Source organism: Rhipicephalus microplus, chromosome X (assembly GCF_043290135.1).
Source record: "Rhipicephalus microplus isolate Deutch F79 chromosome X, USDA_Rmic, whole genome shotgun sequence".
In the NCBI taxonomy this organism is placed as follows: Eukaryota; Metazoa; Arthropoda; class Arachnida; order Ixodida; family Ixodidae; genus Rhipicephalus; species Rhipicephalus microplus.
The window spans coordinates 464,885,623-464,907,206 of NC_134710.1; the positions used below are offsets into that span (position 1 = coordinate 464,885,623).

Below are 21,584 nucleotides of genomic sequence, written 5' to 3' on the forward strand. Positions count from 1 at the left end.
TGGTTGCTTGCTCTGTTTGTCTTAGGAGGGTGGAGCGCGCCTTGTGTTTGACTACTTGTAGGCAACGTGCTTGCGTACTCCGTAGGTGCGTTGCCTCTACCACATCGTTCGCAAGTTCGGCTTTTTACGTGTCCCTCTCAGCGCAAATTCACCCACTGACTGGGCAAACCAGGCACGGGAAAGAGCGCGAGAAGAAGAGAAAGCCCATTGGGTGCACAGTATGTCGTAAAAGTCGACGCTAGTTGTCTCGAGGTGTCGCAAAAATAGTATTATTATGGTGATGCTGTACAACTCTCTTGGTAGTAACTTACTCTTTCTGGCGAGAGCTGGAGCACTGTGAACACACTTGCGCCTAAGGAACGTAAAGTATGCTGTAAGTAATGTGCGGTGTGAGGTGTGTGGTGATGATGATGAAACAATTGAACATGTGGTTCCGCGATGCAAACGTATTGTACCAGTGGTCGTGACTAGCTCTTCCTTAGAAGCTGCTCTGAGATTTCAGCAGGCTTGTGGAGAGGACGGCCGATGTAGTGTTGCGATACGGGTCGCTATTTTATTTGTCAAAACGGGAAACACTTGGGGAAAACGATGGGTGATTGGCCGTCATTAGAAGCCTTCGCGTGAACTGCAAAGCAGCTGTAGCTTAACATCTATTGGGAACAGCTGGGAGGGTGTTCCGAATGTTCACTGACAGCTTATCATCTAATATGGTTTTGCTGTGCTTATTTAACCCCCGCAAATCGGGGGTTAAATAAGCACAGCAAAACCATATTTTATGCTTTACTTTATTGAAAGGATTACTAAGCTTTATGCTTGCACCTGATTGTAAATAAAGATGTTTCATTTTTTCTTCAATATTTACAGGCCTCATAAACCATACAGAAATAAAAATCTAGCTGTAATTTTGCACTTGTGGACGAGTATCTTCAGCGATCACGTTGGTTGCTTGGCGTGTTCACCTTTCTGAATGCCCTTTGTCTAGTGAGCACCTATTGTTGCCTTAAACATCCTTTATTTAACCTGGTGTCTTGTGCCTATGCGACAAAATTTAGCGGCTGACGAGAAAAATGTAACTTCACTGTACTATGGTCGCATCAGTGGCACTACCTTTGCTTTTTGTCTATGCACCACTGATTATGTAGAAATTTCAATCGTTATCAGCACCTTTACTGAAATCAGGAACACCATGCTTTGCAGCTTGCAGGAGCATCGTATTCTAAATATTCGTAAAGGGAATTTTGAATAAAATTTGTCAGCCAAGGGCAGTTTCTTTTGTGAACATGCACTTCAACATGTCTTCCTTCTTCACAAGCTCCCTCTAATTTTTTCACAGGCACGCATACCGTGGGAGGCCCACGACTACCCTCTTGTTGAGCGTCTCTTCCGGCGCTCGGTGGAGCTCTGTAGCGAGGAGGACTGCTGGCGACTGAACGTCGGCCACGTTCTCTTCGTCCAGGAAGGCAAATTCCACGAGGCCGTGGCGTTCTACGAGCCCTTGGTGGAGCGCCAACAGGACCGCGACCTCCTGCGACTCCGCCCTGCCCTGCTCGCAAACCTTTGCGTGGCGTACATTATGACCGGTCAAAACGAGCAAGCGGAGCAGCTCATGCGAAGGGTCGAGCAACGGGAGGAGCAACTCGCCTACGACCAGCCAGGCGAGAAGATATTTCATCTATGCATCGTGAACCTCGTCATTGGCACGCTTTACTGCGCCAAGGGCAACTACGACTTCGGCATATCGCGAGTCATCAAGAGCTTCGAGCCACATGCCAGCAAGCTGGGTGCCGACACGTGGTACTATGCGAAGCGCTGCCTTTTGGCTCTGTTCGAGAGCCTAGCTAAACAGGTGGTTCTCGTCAGGGACGCTGTTCTCTATGACCTACTAAAGTTCCTCGAACAATGCGAGCAGCATGGTCGCACGTTGCCGTCGGCCACGGATATTAGGCCTACACCTGCTGGGCTTGGCAGCCGCAGTGTGGCCTACGAAGCTCGGCGGTTGAGAGCACTCACACTTAGGCTCATGGCAGCTGAGCCGAACGCTTTCAGAAATCGATAGATTAAAAGGTGTATAATTTCATTTGTGGGCACCACACCAGCTACGATTTACTTTAGAGTGGATCGCAGTTTCTCAGGTCCGGCCAGGATGAGCTAGAAATCATGTGTGCTATGTATATAAAAGCTGCCGCATAAAAAGCTGAAATAAATGCAAAAGGGGGTCTCGATTTCCTATTTTTCGTCAAAACCGTGTTCTTGTATCAGCGCTGCTTTATAACAAAGTAGAGATTTGAGTTTATTATCCTCAATGATGTGATCAATATTCAGGGCGTGTGGCAAAAGATTGTACAACTACCCGGATGGTATTTTGCAGCACGTTCTGCGTATCCATCTGTACCCACCTTTCATGTAGATGATACTCAGTGAATAATGCAATTTCACACTATAAGATATTATAAAACTGAAAAGATGAACGAAGTGAAAAAATAACCCTGAACTGAACTGAATTTACTTGAAATTAAAAAAAACAGATCATGATATGCTGCAATTAGGTTTTGGGGCATAACCTGGGCACCTGATAAACAGTGTTCCAGGCAGCACAGAACGTTGGCCCAATGTTGGAGATAGATTGGCAGATCATGGCCCAAGAATCGCCCAGGATTGACAACGTACCGCCAATAATTGCTGCGCCAGCCGAATAGAACGGCGGTGTTGGGCCAGCATTCACAACGTTTTGTCTATAATGGCTGTGCCAGTTTCATAGAACGGTGATGTTGGACCAGTATTCAGAACTTTCCGCCAATATTGGCAGTGCCAGCGTATTAGAAAGGCAACTTTGGTCCGAGTTGTACAAGAGGCAGCCAATATGGGCGGAGCCATGCAGTTAGGCTGGCATTATTGGCCCATCGTTCGAACGTTATTACCGGCGTTGGCTAAAGACTCAACTTCGTTGGCGTAACACTGGACCGGTATGAGCTAATTTTTGCGTCTGCTGCTTTTGGCGCTGTTCTGGTCTGACTCACACGTCTATTTTTCAAGTTTGAGAGAGTAAGATGCCGGGCACGAGGAATATATTTTTGTCTTTAAATCATACACAACTAGTTGATATGATTGATTGTCGATTGAAGTTACGCAAGTTAGACTATTTCACCGATAAACATTTATCGAGTTTGTCACCTGTCAGACGTCCGATGCAGTACTTTCCCGGATGAAAATCGTACAGATCTGTGCGATGAAGCAACCGCGGATTCCACGGCCGTATGCCACCCACTTCGAGTTGACCCGGCGCGTGCGCGCGCGTCGGCTTTCATTTTGTCGCATCACGCTGGCGATACCACGCTAAAGTGCCAACCACTGGCACGCGTATGCACGCGCCTACGCGTCAAAAGCGTCTAGTCGTGCCTGTGGAGGAAAAGGGCGCGCAACCACTGACACGCGTCAACCGCGTTGACGCCCACGCGTCCAAGGCCGATGCACAATGTTGCTTGATCTTTTGGCTTAGAACTGTCCAAGTTCAGCACAGAATGGTACGTTCTCAACTGGAGCGGGAATGTATGTTTTAGAGGATATGAGAACACGTTAACAAGTTGATAGTGCTTCAAACACCACAGTTTAGACTATTTTAGAAGTAATTGACATTTCAGTGCCCAAAGTAACTACAGCGGTATGCACCAGAAATCAACATCTGTGCGTGCTCTGCTCCCGCGAATGAACATTCGCGTCTAGCATACTGTACGTCTATCATTGGCGTGTGCAGGGTTCTCCTTAAGGAGGGGGGGGGGGCAAAAGTTTGTCCCAGTGCCCCTCCCCAGGGCTGACTTAGCACCCTCTCCCTATTATGTTAATATATGGAGTTGACATTGAGCTCTCCCCCCCCCCTCCTCTCTGTGGTGAATGAGGCGTGGCTGCCCTCCTGATCAGGTTTACAAACCACCGGGTTTCTATACCTGCACTACCAAAGTTTCAAACAATATCTTGCATATGCTGGTACCTTCAGTATATTTACCAACATATTTTATATCAGTCAACTTAATAATCACGCCTGCAACTTCATGATCTGACAGAATTAAGTCCATCATAAGACTACAATTGAGGCCAGAATAGCAGGCTTTCGGCTGATGTGCGTGTTCAAAATATCTTCTAATGCAACAAAGCACACCTGGTTCTTATTGATACAACTGATATTGGCCATAAGATAGGAACCAAATACTGCGTAGAATGCCTTCGGGCATTTTACATAGTCTAAATGTGCTCTAATGCAACTAACTGTGCCTGACACTTCATGATTTGACAGATATCGGTCATAATATTGCAAATGACCCCTGTATGGAAGACTTCTGGGCGTTGTCTTTCGTCAAAGTATTCTTTAAAACGACAAATGACACCCAACTGTTCATGAAGTCACAGATATCGGTTATAATATTTGAACTGAAACCTCAATGCAAGACGTCTGGACGTTGTCTTTAGTCAAAGTATTCTCTAACACGACAAACGACATTCAACTATTCATGAAGTCACAGATATCATCATAATATTGGAACTGAACCCTGTATAGAAGGCTTTCGAATGTTGTCTGCAACCAAAATGTTCTCCAATGCAACAACCCACACCTACTCTTCATGATGTGATGAATGTAGGTCATGAGACTCTAATTGTACACTGTGCAGAGGGCTTTCGAATGATAAGCGTATTGGAAATATCCTCTAATGCAATAAACCGCACCTCGCTCTTAATGATACAACAGATACTGGTCATAGGAATAGAACCAAGCATTACATATAATGCCCTTGGGCATTTTTTGTGGTAAAAATATGCTTTAACGCAATTAACTGTACCTGAAACCTCATGATAAGACATATATTGGTCATAGGACTGCAACTGAACCCTGTATGGAATACTTCTGGATGTTGTCTATAGTTAAAGTATTCTGTTAAACGACAAACTGCACTCGACTCTTCATGAAGTCACAGATATCGGTCATAATACTGGAACTGAACCCTGTATGGAAGGCAGTCAAAATGTTCTCCAATGCAATAAAACACACCTGACACTTCATGATGCAACAGATATTAGTGATCAGATTGGAACCAAGCACAGCGTGGAACACTTTCAGATGGTATATTTATATATTTTCAAATACGGCAGCCCAATGTGAGGCTTCTGCAGAAGTGGTGTACATATATACAAAATGAAAGCATTTAAACAGTGATATCACAGTAAGTGTGCCAACGTAAACAAATATCACTACCCTCTGAGTGCACCCCAATAAGAAATGAGAGAAACAGAGCATTAATATAAGTGCCTCCAAAAAGTCAGACACACTGGTATCACGAACAAAGTCAAGTAGATCATTCCAGTGTTCGACAACTTTATTTGAACGTGTTGGAGAGCACTACAAATGACTTCTAGGCTGGACTGTGATTGCAGATCAGTGCTCTGTTGGAGGTTTCTGCACTTTGCAGCTAGTTTCAATATCTTTTAACATCTACAAAGTGCATCTGACACTTCTTGATGAGACAGAAATTGGTTTTGAGACGGCAGCCAAGCACTGTGGCTTTCACATGTCATAAATAGTCAAAATACCCTAGAATGCAATAAAGCATGCCCAAAATTTTTGATCGGACACATACCGGTCATAGGATTGCACCAGAGCACCATACAGAAGTTTTGGCAAGGTTTTTAACATAGCCTAACTGAATGTGCTTAAGTGCATGCATATATAGTCAAAGTTAATGTGTATACTAAAAACCTGAAAAGAAATGAAGCAGTCCTTGGAAACACATACAAACATTCAATGTTTGAAACCATCTAATAATATCTTCAGCTCATTACAGTCTAGAGGAACAGATAAATACATGCACAGTTCTGAAAGATTTCATAAGTCACATGAGGTACTTTTTGCATTTCTTCTATGCAAAGTGCAGTACAGTACTAGTGCACCTTCATTCTTTCTGTGCATACATGTGGTGACCTTCTCTTCCTACTATTGTGTCATCGTGCAGCTAATTTCAAATCAGGCGCTTCTCACAAGGTTTTCAGTTATCTGTCTAGCTGTAAACAAAACACGCGTTATATTATAGTGAACTGTAAAACGATTGAGAAGCACCATCGTATGCCTACAGCTATGAGTATCAGAATGAGCTATAAATTAAGAATGTGTATGTTAGAATGCCTCCAAACAATGTATGTGCAACTGAGCGTGGCCGAGAAGCAGAACAAGCGAGAAGTGTAATAGCAGGCAATACCAGCAGCACTTAATCATGCAACTTTCTTTTTCGATCACCACAGCAACGCACGCTCTAGTTTCTATCTTGGATATGAATGGACATGAGACTGCTGACAGCTGAATGTGTCAGCGTCGCTGGTACCGGTCACGAAATCACATCACACTGATACCAACCGGAGCACGCTTGTTAATAGCTTGGCAACACACGAAAACGATTTGCACTGAAGCCAACGAATGTTTCAGCGTCATACAATTCGCGAATACACTTATATAAGTACGTACGATTTCACATCACCAAAATGTGCTGGCTAGTGCGAGCTTCACTTTCAGCGATGATGAATACCGATCTTGAAAACAAACACAGTGTAGATAAAAACTCCTCCGTATGCACTACGCAATGTTTTGGGCGTAGTATACGGTGTCTATGTTGCGACGGAAACTACCGTAGATCTTTCTCAGCCGAAGTGCCTCGCATGTGTTGGTTCATACGAACTAGACGGTAGAGGCCTACGCTGGATCCAGATGACACCACTCTGAATTGCCTCCGCGGTAGGCGAGGGCTCGCGCTCAAAGCTTCGAACCTCCGAAGTCCGTTCACACTTATTTTTGGCACAGAAAATCACAAATCAATGCACAAGAACACCGACATGCTCCAATAGTCTGTGCGATGTTTTCGCTCGGCCGACGATTGCACTCGGGACCGGTGCCGGCATTTGGTGGATTTGTCGGCGTCGCTCGAACTCGGCACGAAACCGCGTCACGCTGGTAGCACTCGCAGTCGTTCGTCGTTTCGTTGTCGTTCTAGATTACGAAGCGGTCATTCAGGAACGTTTGGAGTAGTTTTCATGCTTGCTCTCAGCACTCGGCTGTGCCTTTGAAGCGGCGGCCTTTAGGCACAGCATTCGGAGTCGTCGCGGTCTCTAGTTGGTTGGTGCGCGGCCTCTGGTTGGTTGGCGCCGCTGTACGCGTGGTGACGTAGCGTACGCGAGGCGAAATATCAAGCCCGGCTTGATCCCTCGCGCCTGCTCGTGTATGCCCCTCAAGCCGACGCTGAGAGGCGCATTTGACGCTTTTGACGCGTAGACGCGAGCATACGCGTGGCAGTGGTTGGCACTTAAGTGCTTCAGATTTCACGGATATCGGACGCAAATTATATGGTATCGTGTGTCCTGCTATGCTATCGCCGCGACTGATTAAGTTTTTTCGCGTTCACAGCGCTGTACCAGTTAACGGCACACAAGTGCTTGACGTGTGGGAGCTCCGGGTTATTAGTTTCGCTATGGTGATTGAATCGTACAACGAATGCATTTGCCGTAATCTGCCACACGCACCGACGCACGCATCCTGAATAGCAACGAACACGCGTATTACCTACAACATTGTAGAGAACGGTTGGTAAAGTGTGGTGTAGAACGTGGGGGTCGGTCACCTTGTCTCTGTGGGTCGTCGCAAATTTTTTGTGGAAGGGTTTTTTGTTGATTATTTTGACATATATATAAATTTGCGTATTGTAGCAAAATATCACCTACGTTACGCTGTAGGTAGACCTATTTGAGCCCCAGTACGATGCGCGAAAAAAACAACGTTTCCGTGAGTTCATATGTGTTGTTGCAAAGAACACATAACACGTAAACTAAATCGTATATAAACAAAAACCCGCACACTTACGGCATCGTGTTGTTTTATCAAATAGAAAACCACAGATTCTTCAGCGCCCCCTTCCCTCCCGCTTTTTTAAAAGTCTGTGAAAGGAAGGAAGTGCTTGGCACAGATCTTGCAAGCTGGTTCCTGTAAAACATAGAGTTTTATTTTGCACCCCTTGTCCTTTATTACTTTTTCCTTAAGGGGGGCGGCTAAGGCCATCTGGTTGTCTTTTGATATATCAGTGGACGTACACTTTTCAAAGCAGAAAATGTGTCAGAAATCGCGGTAATGTCCAGAACATGAGAAGGATCATTTGACAGCTGGTGTCAGGACTGGTCTTCAAACTTGAAAGGCAATATCTATGAATTATTTTAAGCTATGATTGAGGGACTGTTTGTAGTACTGAATACTGTTGCCTATGCTGTCAGCAGCTGTGCATTTTTTATTTCACAAGCGAGATCTTTAAATGTTCGTCTTACAGTGTATCTCACTCTACCCGAGTCATATTTTTATAATTTCCTTTCTCCAGAATCAGTGCAGAAGAGCAAACAGGCTTGTTGTGATCAATGAATAACTAGTTCATTTGTCGTGATTATCACATACTCTGCATGCAATTTTGTGGTGTGTGTGTCTTTAAGACATCTTATAATGAGTGGAGAGTCAAACAGAACTAAAAGCAAGCGTAATTGAACGGCTCAGTCGGCCAAAGTAGCTGGTGCATATCACTCTTCCCGTATTTTATATCTTTGTGACTTATACTGCTCTACACAGATGAAGTTATCATTGGCTTTCATACTCATGTGGTATATGAACATGCTTCCTCAAGACTTTTCAAACTGAAACGACACTTTTCGCTTTTTGTTTGACATGCACATCAAGATATTAAGATTGTCTGCATTAGTAACGGCTGAAATCGTCGCGCCCACCAGAAAGGCCGTTTATTTAATAAGCCACTGAAGGCACAAAAGTGCAAGATTGGGCTTCATAATTAATTCAGTACAGTAGCGAAGGAATGGGACACTGGGCAAATGGCCCACCTCTGAAATTTTCAGCAATGGGATACCGAGCACCAAGTAAAACATACTCAACTTGCCTGCACTGAAGACCAAGGACGTCATCCCCCTATCCTTCCACCACACAAAGTTCCACCTATATCACACGGTATAAGTCTATAGCCCATGTTCAAGCATTTTGTCAAGATTTATGCGACCTTATGTTTTCAAACGGGAACATTTTTATAAAAGAAACAAATATAACCCTTTAGAAGCAGTGGCTACATTTGTGTAGGCAATTCGTTTAGGCTAGCTGTGTCAACTCTGGCCAGTATAGAGTAATATACATAGTTCGTTAGATGAACTGAACCTTCTCCCTAATCAGTAGGTTCTGACTTGACCTCAGTCTGCAGTGCACAACCGTAGCTGATCAATCTAGTGAAGGAACTGTTATCTTTCATGGGTCGGTCATATCGTGTTCCAAAACCAACGTCAAGTGTTGCTTTTCTTCTCTCAAAATAATGCAATGAAAAACTAATTGTACACACATCAGGAACGGATGATTTAATTTTTTTTCATCAAAACTAAATATATGTTACAGACGAATGACGAAGTATTCAATTTCATAGACATTATAATGGCTTGGTGAAGCATACACAAAAGAACACATCCGTTTCTTTCTTGGAATGTAATATTGAGTGCCTTGTGGTTGTCATATTTGTATTTGACAGATTTATTGACAGTGCATCATAATTCACACGTGAAGGGGCTATAATATTAGCAAGTGTTAATAGTACTCTTCGCATCTGATTTGCAGCTAACTAAAAAGAGAGGCCTTGCCTGTCGAGCTAGTAATACATACTCAGCACATCACCACTGTAAAGATACACCAGCCGCAACCAAGAAAGGGCACACCTGTAGTGATTAGTCCACAGTTTTCATGTTTTCTGCTGTGCCAACAAGGCTGGTTGAGCGTCCACTGCATCCAGTACCAGGAGGCTGTAACGCAAAGTCCTAACAACAAAACACTCACCAGCTAAGAGAAGTACTGACATGCCAGCCATCTAAAACAGAATGTCGAAGAAAGGAGTGGCGATTACTTTCGCAAGGCAAATACATGCGAAGAGTAAAGTTGTAACGTCGCTGATATTCTAGCCAAGTAAGATAAGGGTACACAGAAAAGATACGGAGGGTACGCCATCAGATAATGACAAAACAAGAGCCGACCGAAATTTATCTTCCTCACATGAACAGTCTTCAACTGATAAAGCGAATAAGTAACTGACACACAATGAGTGCACGAGGAAGAGCTGTCACATGAGGTCATCAGCATTCAAATGACACAGGCTAAAATCGAGGGTGGTGCCAGGGTTAGGCACAGTCAGGCTGGATCCCCCCCTCCCCAATTTTCGCCTGACCCACGTGTTGTCTTCTGACTATATGTTATGACTATGTTCCTTAGAGGGAACACAGTCGTAACACAATGGCCAAGCTCCACGCCTCTCTGCTCTTCCTTAAGGACCTCGCTTATCATGAGTTCAACCCTGGTATAGACCGATCCTCGCACCGTCCCAGGCTAAAATAGAGTAATAACAAGCGAAAACTCAAAGCAAATGTTAACACCATACTTTGACTCCCTGCTTTGTGTGCGAATGAATCTAGCGAGAACTTTGTGGAACACCAAATAAAAGTACCATAATCAACACCTGCTAGTACCTGTTTTCACAATTGTACAAAATACAGAAGAAGCACTGACAGAGCAATCCTACAAAGCGAAATATTATAAAGCAACAGGAGACTGTGTAGCCCTAACTGAGGCAACACCACAACAAAAAGAAAAGACTTTCAGTCGTGTCAGCAGTTCATGCACACTACCCTGCCTTTAATGCGTTTCTTGCACAAGAACGTTAAAAGGAATGCACACTGATGGAGAAGAGAGCCATTACTCAAATCCGGCTCCTATGCACTGATGGAAGATACTTGTACATTGATTCCCAACAATGTCTTCAATACAACTCTCGAACATGCCCTCAAAAGATCTGACTTCAAGTTGACGAGACATGAAGGCAGACTGCAATGCAACACAAAGAACACGTCAACCTCCAACCATGAACTTAGGCTAGAGTGAATGCCACAAGAAATCTTGAAAACTGGCTCCAACTGAACGTTCCCAACCGAAATCTCGACCTCCCAACAAGATAATATTGTTCTGATGCTCTTCTGCACATTGCCAAGATGGGAAACAGGCGCATATACACACACCCAATTCATCTTTACGTGGTCAAAATGCTCTTCCTCCCAGAGAAACCATCTCACCGAATTTCTCTTTAATAAGCTCACTACTTTCTTTTCCTTTCAAGTCTTTTTTCCCCACCCCAAGTGTAGGGGAGCCAACCGAGCCAAGCTTGGTTAACCTCTCTGCCTTTCCTCTCCATTTATCTCTCTCTCTCTCTCTCGCTGCTGGGAGCGTGTTCAAATTAAACGAGACAGAGGGTACCGTTGAGGCTGCATGCAGATGGTGTTCTTTGAAAAAATTAGCAATGGCCTTCATTGTCATCATTGAGCACTTTCACATCTGAACAATTTGTTATATTCACGCTTACATGTTAGTTTAGTTGTTGCGCCCAAAGAAAAGCATGAAAGACATAAATATCAGTAAGAAATGCATGTAAACTTTGAGTTGTCTTCTATATATTGCAAATTTGAACTGTGTTAGAAATAAAAAAGCCAAATTGTTGTTTTAAAGACACTGTGTATATTATAAAGAAATATTTGTACTGTGTTTCTGCTGACTTTCTACATGCAATGATTGGATAAAACCAGGGTTGCTTAAGCTAACGTGTGGCTTGGAAGCTGATCAAAGAATAACGATGAACGTGCTTTCTTGTATAGCCCCTGTCAGACTCAACCCTCATGTTTTTTATTATTATTATTATTATATGTATATAAGTAGCACTCACTTGTTGCTCAATTTATAAGGTCTTTTTTCATATTTAATGCTGTGCATTGCTCCAAACAACTTTTTCAATATGAAAAATGTCATCACTAGCTGTCCTCTTATTACATTCGCCTTGAATGTGCATTTGATTCAGTGAACTGCAGGAATATTTGCTGCATTGACTTATGTCATCGACAAATTCAGTTTCTAGAGTTAACTCAAAAAAGAACTAATCAGGCAGACGACACATAACAACTATGGCAACAGTGGAGCCGAAAAGAGTTCACACTAGTAGATTTTGACATAGACAAATAGGAAAAGAACTACTATAGGTAATCTCAAGATCCAGTAAGCTTTCTGATTTTTAGACTGGCAGGACAAAGAAACAAAAAAAGACTGTTGAGTAACGTGTGCGAGCACAAGCTTCCCGAGTTGTCCTGTGATGAAGTTAAAAAAAAGGAACTAATTGAGAAAATACAGTCAAAATGAAAAATAACCATGCATCAGCTTTCTTTCAGTTACACTGCAGGATAAACAAAACCTTCACTCTTGTCTACAACTGTTTCTCTGTTTTTTGGTATTGCTGGCCTATTTTGCGTATTGCCATGTGGATGTATGTATCTGTTTTGTAATCTCGAATAAACTTCCCCGGTGAGTCGGCGCTTGTGTTTCTGTGGCGCATTTGTTTTATATATTCTTTGTTGTACTGTTCTAATATCATGAATCCATACCAACTTACTCTGCCAGTCCAATTTAGTCTTTCTGGCTCCTATAGTTGACTTACTAAACCATGTCAGAATTATGACCAAGCATACCTCTCAAAATGTTTGGAGGACCGTTTGATGTATGGCAGGGTTCACAGCATTCATCACATTGGTTACGTGAACACTGCTTTTTGCTTTTCAGGGGCACATGCACCATCTTAATCTTTCATTTTTGCACATGTGGCTTTAGCTTCAGTGTTGATATGATGTGAATGAGTTAGAAAAGACAATTAGGCATGACTTACGACCACGAGCTTGTTGATCTACAAATGAAACAAAGCTCAAGTTGCAAGACCACACCGTCTTTTATTGCAAGTGATTGTAAATTCACGCAATTAGAATAGTGCGTGAACCTTTTGTAAGTGATGTCTAGTTGCAGAGTCAAGCTTACAGCAAACACAAAGTTACACTTTGTTTTTCATAGCACTACAGCATGAGTACTAGGTAAGAAAAAATTGAAATTACTGCCTCACTTTTTATTTGTGGCAATCCAGAACTCGCACATTTGCAAACCCGTGCAAGGCATAGATTTATTGAATCGTTATATAACATTACAGCAGTTATCAATAATATTTGAAACCATTATAACTCAGGTGTCACAAATTCAATTGGGCATTTTTGTCGTGTCTATAATAATATTTCAGACATAACAAATGCGTAAAACACAGAAAATTTATTTTCACTTTACCAGAAGTGATGCTGGAAAAGGCTTTATTAGCTAGATGAATTTGACAACTAGTTAACATGAAATTTTATTCATTGCATTGTGGGGAATGCTTATTGATGTTATGAAGTGGGATACTTTTGTTGTTTCAGGCATTTGTGCACTGATGGTGATTTCTGCATAGGAAGTGAATCATCTGTTTTCATAAAACTTCAGTAAAAGTTACTTGACAGAAAGGTTTTTTAAAGTTGGCAGCATTACACTGATGAGGGATGGTTAGCCCTTATCATTTCTTTATGCATGCGTGTACACGAGTCTAGTTCACTGCTACCATATATGCCTTCCAATTCGCTGTCACACAGCTATAGGTAGAAGCTTTTTTATGATGTAACATAGACAAGATGTGTAGCCACTGGCAAGAAGGTGGGCTTTGTGTCAATCAGAGTAAAAGAACGTGGTCACTGGGTAGACCTACAGTCACGCCTAAAGCAGGTTTTACAGTGCTGCAACCAATGTCTGCCTTGAGTATCATGCATATACGTTTCATTATTTCCATTGCTCATTGAAAGGTGAAATACTGTCGGTCCATATCGGCTACTCTATTTGTTGGGACCAAGGATGACATGAGTAATGCAGCCAGCAGCTACAAAAGCAGGAGCAACAGTGCGTGACCTAGAAATGTCTAGAGTAAGAATATATTCCACGCTTACGCTGAACTATGCAATCAACAGAAGCCTACAAGTTTGTCTTTTGCAAGGAAGCAGTGTAGTCAATGGAACAATAAGAACCTCAGAAACGTCACTGAATCAAGTGGTTGGGCCTGAAAACTTATCCAGCAATGTCACAATGTGACTGAATCTTAAAGTGCTGCAAAGAATTAGACACAGGTGGTACTTACACCCACGAGATGCCACGCACGTTAAGTATTTCTGCCTGGGGAAGCCTTTGCCCCGCTGCAGAGGTATAGTGGCTAAAGCACTCGGCTGCTGACCCGCAGGCCCGCAGGGGCGCCTGCGCAAGTAGGCGTTTGGTGTGTAGCGACACCACGGACCCGAGCTAACGGGGGAGTTTCTACTCCCTCCCACGCCTAGCCGTGCGTGGCTTTGCCGTGTCCGGGGAAAAGGGGATCCTGGGGGTTGAGCCGACGCTGGGTGATTGGACCGTTAAGGCCCCCCGGCAGAGGCAACACACCCCTTTGGCCCCGGCTTCACGTAGACGGCACCCCTGGGCTGACCCACCCAGGGGAAATCGGCAGTCGCCTTTTCCTATCTCTCTCTCCCTACATCTTCGTCTTTATCTCTTACTGTTTATCTGTCCTGTCTTCTACTCTCTTCCGTTTACTTCCAAACTTCCTGGCGGCTAGGGTTAACCCTGTGCAAATAGCCTACCTTGGTCTAGGCGCATTGGGTTATAGTGGCGTTGTACGGCTGGCGTCTGCAGGTTTCAGCATCTGTAAACCTGCAGCGTCCCCTCGTTGGGCTCCGTGGTGGGTGGCCGCCAACGCTACCGAACAACATACAATTAGCATGCACAAAGCATTCCCTTTACTAAGTGATCGTGCCTCCTCAAAGCGGGTACGCACCGAAGATATCAACTTTTTCATGCGGCCAAGACAAACCTTTCCTCGATTCCATGTTATACACTGTGAAAAAACTAACAAGCAAGCCAGAACAGTATCCCCCTTCGTAGTGGCTAGGTCCTTAACCGAAACTCTCGGTGCCGGGTACAAGGTTACCAAAATGGCCAGTGGAGATCTACTCCTTGAAATACATGAACAAAACCAATTCGATAAACTGAACACCCTCACAACGTTTGGAGACACACCCATCAGTATTACGCCACACAGGTCCTTGAACTCATCTCGCGGGGTCGTATCAGACGTAGATTTGCTTGAGCTGACGGAAGCTGAACTTCTGGAAGGATGGAAGAGCCAGAACGTGACAAACGTACAGCGTATTAAGATCAGAAGAGATCAAAAGGAAATCCCAACCAAACACTTAGTACTGACCTTTGCTTCGAGCGATTTGCCGGAAACTATTCAGACTGGGTACACAAAGACATCCGTGAGACCATATATTCCCAACCCCCGCCGTTGCTTCCAATGCCAGAAATATGGCCATGGCTCCAAAACGTGTCGTGGTCGCCAGACTTGTGCACAATGTGGAGTTCTAGGCCACGTGTCTGAGAACTGCAAACAACCACCACACTGTGTAAACTGCGAAGGAAACCATGCCGCATATTCACGCTCCTGCACATACTGGAAAAAAGAAAAAGAAATAATTACGTTGAAGGTGAAGGAAAACATTACATTTAAGGAAGCACGGCGAAGAGTCGCTCCATTCTATGGAGCTACATACGCTGATGCGGCGCGTCAGGGGGCACCGCCGCACCAGCCCTCGCCACTCCCTCGGCCCGCGCATACCGAGCCGGTGGTTGTGGCACCTGCCCCCAAGGCGGCTGTAGCCCAGGCTACACCGCCTACTCCCAAACAGAGACCGGAGACTCCAGAGTCCTCCAGTCTCAAGGCCTCACCTCCGCAGGTGAGGCCCGAAATTCGAACTAGGAGCCCGCACGTGCGGGCATCCAGTGCCTCCGAGGAGGCAATGGATACGTCGGCACCCTTGGTGCCGAAAGAGCGGCGTGGCTCCTTGGAGCGCGCCAAGAAAACAAAAAAGCCGATAACAGGGCCTGGTGACGGCCCTGTTAAGTGAACTCAAACTCTGTCTAAACAGCCACTCGCTTTTCGTACACACAGCACTATTTTACATTCACCATGAACACTCAAATTATACAATGGAACGTCAGGGGCCTTTTCAGAAACCTTGACGACATCCAAGAACTCTTACACGAATACTCACCAAAAGTGCTGTGTGTACAAGAAACACACCTTAATTCAAAGCACACAAATTTTCTCCGTAAATACGTTATATTCCGTAAGGACCGTGTTGATGCTATGACATCATCCGGAGGTGTTGCCATCATTGTGAATCAAGGAATTGCATGCACACACTTACAACTCCAAACATCCCTTGAGGCAGTGGCTGTTCGAGCAGTCCTTTTTGATAAACTGATCACAATCTGCACTATCTACATTCCTCCTAGCTATCAGCTACAAAAACGTCATTTACACTCTTTAATTGATGAACTTCCGGAGCCCTATGTTCTCCTTGGAGACTTTAATGCGCATAGCAGGCTATGGGGTGACTCTCGGTATGACGCGCGAGGTCGATTGATAGAAGAGTTCCTTCTCTCCTCAAGCGCGTGTCTTCTAAATCGAAAAGACTCAACGTATTATAATCTCGCCAATAACACCTACTCCTCCATAGACCTAAGCATAGTATCCCCATCTCTTGTGCCCCTACTCCAGTGGAAAGTCATCAGTAATCTGTACGGAAGTGACCACTTCCCCATAGTTTTGAGCACAAATACAGTAACTGAGTGTCCATCACGTTTTCCCAAGTGGCTCATAAACAGAGCCGACTGGGAACACTTTTATACCATCGCTCGTCTAGGTTGGAATGACATAAGTACTTTGAACATTGATGTTGCTGTCAACTACTTCACAGCATTTTTGATTGATGCTGCAACAAAATGCATCCCACAAACAAATGGACACCCTGGAAAACGGCGTGTGCCATGGTGGAACTCTGAATGCCGAAACGCGCGCAAACAGCAAAACAGAGCTTGGAGGCTGCTTCGGAACTCACCGACAGCCGAAAATCTTGACACCTTCAAGAAAATAAAGTCTCAAGGCAGGCGAACGCGTCGGCAGGCAAGAAGAGAAAGTTGGCAGAAGTTTTTGTCAGGGATCAATTCATACACACAGGAAGCTAAAGTCTGGAACATGGTCGGTAGGATAGCAGGAAAACAAGTACACACACTTCCACTCGTAAACACTCAGGGTGACACCTTGGAAGATCAGGCAAACTTCCTCGGTGCACACTTCGAACAGGTGTCCAGCTCATCCCACTATACTGACACTTTCCAAAAATACAGAACAAGAATAGAAAAGCAGAAACTCGAACACAAATGCACTGGATACGAGGCATATAATCAAGCGTTCAGTCTAGCTGAGCTCCGAACATCCCTAAACTCCTGCAGTACTTCTGCCCCAGGTTCTGACCGTGTCGTTTATGAAATGTTAAAAAACCTGCCGATCGAAACGCGAAAAACCTTACTTTGTTTGTACAATGCTATCTGGTTTTCTGGCACTATCCCTAACTCCTGGAAAGAGGCTATTATAATTCCCGTTTTGAAAGAGGGCAAGGACCCTTCCTTACCTTCCAGTTATAGGCCTATTGCACTCACAAGCTGCTTGTGCAAAATCTTTGAAAAAATGATAAACTGCAGACTTGTACACTTTCTTGAAATAAACAATTTGCTCGATCCATTTCAGTGTGGGTTTCGAGAAAGTAGATCCACCACAGACCACCTTGTTCGTGTCGAGGCACAGATCAGGGACGCCTTCGTCCATAAACAATATTTTCTCTCTGTATTCCTCGATATCGAAAAGGCTTATGATACAACATGGCGTTTCGGAATTCTAAGAGACCTGTCCCACCTTGGCGTGCGCGGAAGAATGTTTCACATAATCGAAAGTTACCTGTCAAACCGGACATTCCGTGTCCGAGTGGGCACGGTTCTTTCCCAAACATTCGTCCAGGAAACAGGCGTGCCACAAGGTGGTGTACTCAGCTGCACACTTTTTCTCATCAAGATGAATTCCTTGCACTTGTCCATCCCTCGCAATATGTTCTATTGTACATATGTCGACGACGTTCAGCTTGGCTTCAAGTCATGCAACTTGGCCATGTGTGAGCGGCAGGTTCAGCTTGGTTTAAATAAGGTCTCCAAATGGGCAGATGAAAACGGATTTCGACTTAACCCACAAAAAAGCACATGTGTCTTGTTCTCTCGAAAGAGAGGCATGCACTCGGAACCCGACATTCAACTGAACGGGCAACAACTGTCCGTCAAAGCCGAGCATAAATTCTTAGGCTTAATCTTGGACAACAAGTTGACCTTCGTACCCCACATAAAGTATTTAAAAACAAAATGTTTAAAAGCCATGAATGTTATAAAAGTGTTGTCACGTACTACGTGGGGTAGTGACAGGAAATGCCTCATGAACCTGTATAGAAGCCTTATTCGCACCCGCTTAGATTATGGGGCCATTGTTTATCAGTCAGCGACTCAAAGTGCTTTGAAGATGCTGGATCCCGTGCACCATTCGGGCATCCGCCTTTCTACGGGTGCTTTTCGCACCAGCCCCGTAGAAAGCCTTTACGTTGAGTCAAATGAGTGGTCCCTTCATCTGCAAAGAACCTACATGTCCTTTATATATTTGCTTAAGGTGAAAGCAGACAAGAGGCACCCCTCATACTCTACTATTATTGACTTATCGAGCTCCATTCTTTTTCAAAACAGGCCTTCAATGAGGCAGCCCTTCTCAGTTCGCCTGAAGGGTCTAGCTGAAGAAACTGCAGTATCACTTGAACACAGTTTAATGGCTCCTGTTGCATACCTGCCACCGTGGCAGTGGCAGACTATAGATTGCGATGTGTCTTTTTTAGAAGTTACAAAACATGCGCCTATTGCCCATATTCGAACATACTTCTTGGAACTTCAATACAAATACACACGTCCTGAGTTTTTCACAGATGCCTCTAAGTCTAACTCTTCTGTGTCCTACGCTGCTGTTGGCCCTTCCTTTTCGGATGCTGGCCCTCTACATCCAGGCACAAGTATCTTCACAGCGGAAGCTTACGCGATACTTGTGGCAGCTAAACACATCAAACAATCACAAATACAAAAAGCAGTAATTTATACAGACTCCCTCAGTGTGGTAACGGCTCTGCACAGTCTTAAAAAGCAAAAAAACCCTGTCCTCGTTTCACTTTACTCCATTTTATGCACCCTCTACACACTCAACAGACATGTTGTTGTGTGCTGGGTGCCAGGGCACCGTGAGATTCAAGGCAACGTGATGGCGGATCAGCTTGCTGCATCCGCCCACGAAAGCACCGCCGTTACACCGACATCAATCCCGGTCCTTGATCTTAAGCCGTCTCTCAAACGAAAACTCAGGGACTACTGGCAGAGCAAGTGGGATACACACACACAAAACAAACTACACGTTATCAAGCCACACCTTGGCCATTGGCCACCAGTATCAAAATCGCGTCTAACAGAGGTAACACTAACAAGACTCAGGATAGGACACACATACACGACACACACACACCTTTTGTCTGGTGGCAATCCACCATTGTGTGACAGATGTGGGGAATGCTTAACCGTCCTTCACATGCTAATTCAGTGTAAACACTTAGAAACTCTTAGAAAACAACATTTTCCAATACTCTACCGACAACATATACCTTTACACCCTGCAATGTTTGTCGGTAGAGAACCACTTTTTAGTCATAATTCATTGTTAGCGTTTTTAAAAGAAATTCACAGCTTTCGTGTCATATACCCGGGCATACCGTAGCAGGACCTCTCCAGAGAGGTTTTTGCTGCGGTGGCTACACAAAAAAGCACATGCCTCACGGCCCTTGGACGCAAGGGTTTGAACGAGTGAGGCACTTGTGCTATTGCCATACATATCCACCATCGTCTTTTATTATCACCAACTTTTGTCATATGTTCACATCACACACACCTTTCACGGCATGGTCATGATTTTATTACCTGTATGTTTTTACCCGCCTTACTGCGAGGAATTTTATGGCCCTTATACAGCCGCTTATCACAATCATTGTCCATATTTTTTTAGTAAGATGAACTGGCGCTCTTTGGCCGTGAATCGGCCCTTGCGCCATAAAACATCAAACATCATCATCATGCTGACCCGCAGGTCGCGGCATCGAATGCCGGCTGCAGCGGCTGCATTTCCGATGGAGGCGGAAATGCTGTAGGCTCGTGTGCTCAGCATTGGGTGCACGTTAACGACCCCTAGGTGGTCGAAATTTCCGGAGTCTTCCACTACGGCGTCTCGCATAATCATATGCCGGGTTTGGCACGTTAAACCCCACATATCAATAAATAAATCAATGAGGAAGCCTTTGAATTTCCCCCGTATTCGGGTCTGAAAGACAGTCTAGTTGTGCCAACATGCCTAATTGTGCACGCAAAGGTGCACAAATGGTCAGTTCTTGGGTCACAGTATCTGTTGAAGCAAATATGTCTCCGGTTAGCGGCGTCAAAGCTTATTATTTTTGCAGATGGCAGAATTTGTGGTAATGTCAACCAGTTGGCTCTATTTAAGATGTATATTTCTCTGGGACAGGTGAACATGTTGATTGGGTTATGTGACAGGGTATCAATGACAATGTTGACAGCTTCTATGATATGTCTGTGATATGTTTGACATCTGCTGCAGTTCATGGGAAAATGGATGCCACGATTGTAACTGAGGGAGTGTAACATTTACTGACAAGAGATGTAGTCACATATTTTTGACAAAAATCACTCAATTTTTTCCGTGTAATAATGTATTGACATAAGCACTAACCACTTAGGCCCACTTGTAAGCACAATTCGGTGTATTACAATTACCGAGTCTTTCACGTACACCCAAGTACACAGAAAACCCAAAGGCTTACCCAAGCAAATACATAGGGTGTAATATAGCATTACGTGGGTGTACGTACCGCCTGAGTTGATTGCTTTGCGGCACTTCAACAATTATTCGCATTGTGACATTGCTGGATATGTTCACAGGGCCAACCACATGATTCAGTGTCATTTTTGAGGATCTATTGCGTTCATTCTCCACAAAAAATTCTGTGATGCTGCTCAGATAGTGGGCATAAGTTTTCAGGACATGTCAGGAAATTGATTGGCCACCATATGTACTCCTTTGACGAGTCGGTGATCTAGCACAAATTGCATTCAAAATGTCTACGATGATGTATATTCGAACTCTTATTTGATATTAAGGTAGTAGCATATACGTTCGCGCAAGCATCTCTTGATTCTGAAAAGTCTGTGTGGGAGTTCTTGGTCTAAGGGAGCTCAATGTAGTAACATTTGTCTGTATCAATAGCACGAAGTGAAGGGAATATGTAGAATGGCCTGTCACTATGGTACAAAATGTTAGTTTAGTACAGACATCACAAAAATGAGACGAAGGAGTTTGTAGGGCTTATGAGCATCTAGTATAAGGAGATGGGAAGCTCTCAACACCTATAAATCTGCCTGGGTAGAGCTAAATACTGGATGCTGAGATGACAGGGAGAGGAAAGGTGATCCTTTGGGCATCAAATGCACACTTGCTTAAGGTGACAAATGTGCCTTGTTCAGGCGTTGGATTACAGAATACAGATGTGAACTGTGCTTATCTGATGAACTCGCAATG

General features: G+C 44.2%; 1 protein-coding gene across 7 annotated transcripts in view; it reads left to right on the forward strand.

The window, feature by feature from the left end:
* Positions 1-12,455, forward strand: part of Ttc30 (tetratricopeptide repeat domain 30) — a 199,987-nt gene extending 187,532 nt beyond the window's left edge. For all 7 annotated transcript variants that reach the window (XM_075880721.1, XM_075880723.1, XM_075880718.1 and 4 more), the window contains one exon: positions 1,334-12,455. In XM_075880721.1, coding sequence (XP_075736836.1) covers positions 1,334-2,056 — 723 coding nt within the window. In that variant the 3' untranslated portion in view covers positions 2,057-12,455. The remainder of the gene's footprint in view (positions 1-1,333) is intronic.
* The last annotated feature ends 9,129 nt before the right edge of the window (positions 12,456-21,584 follow it).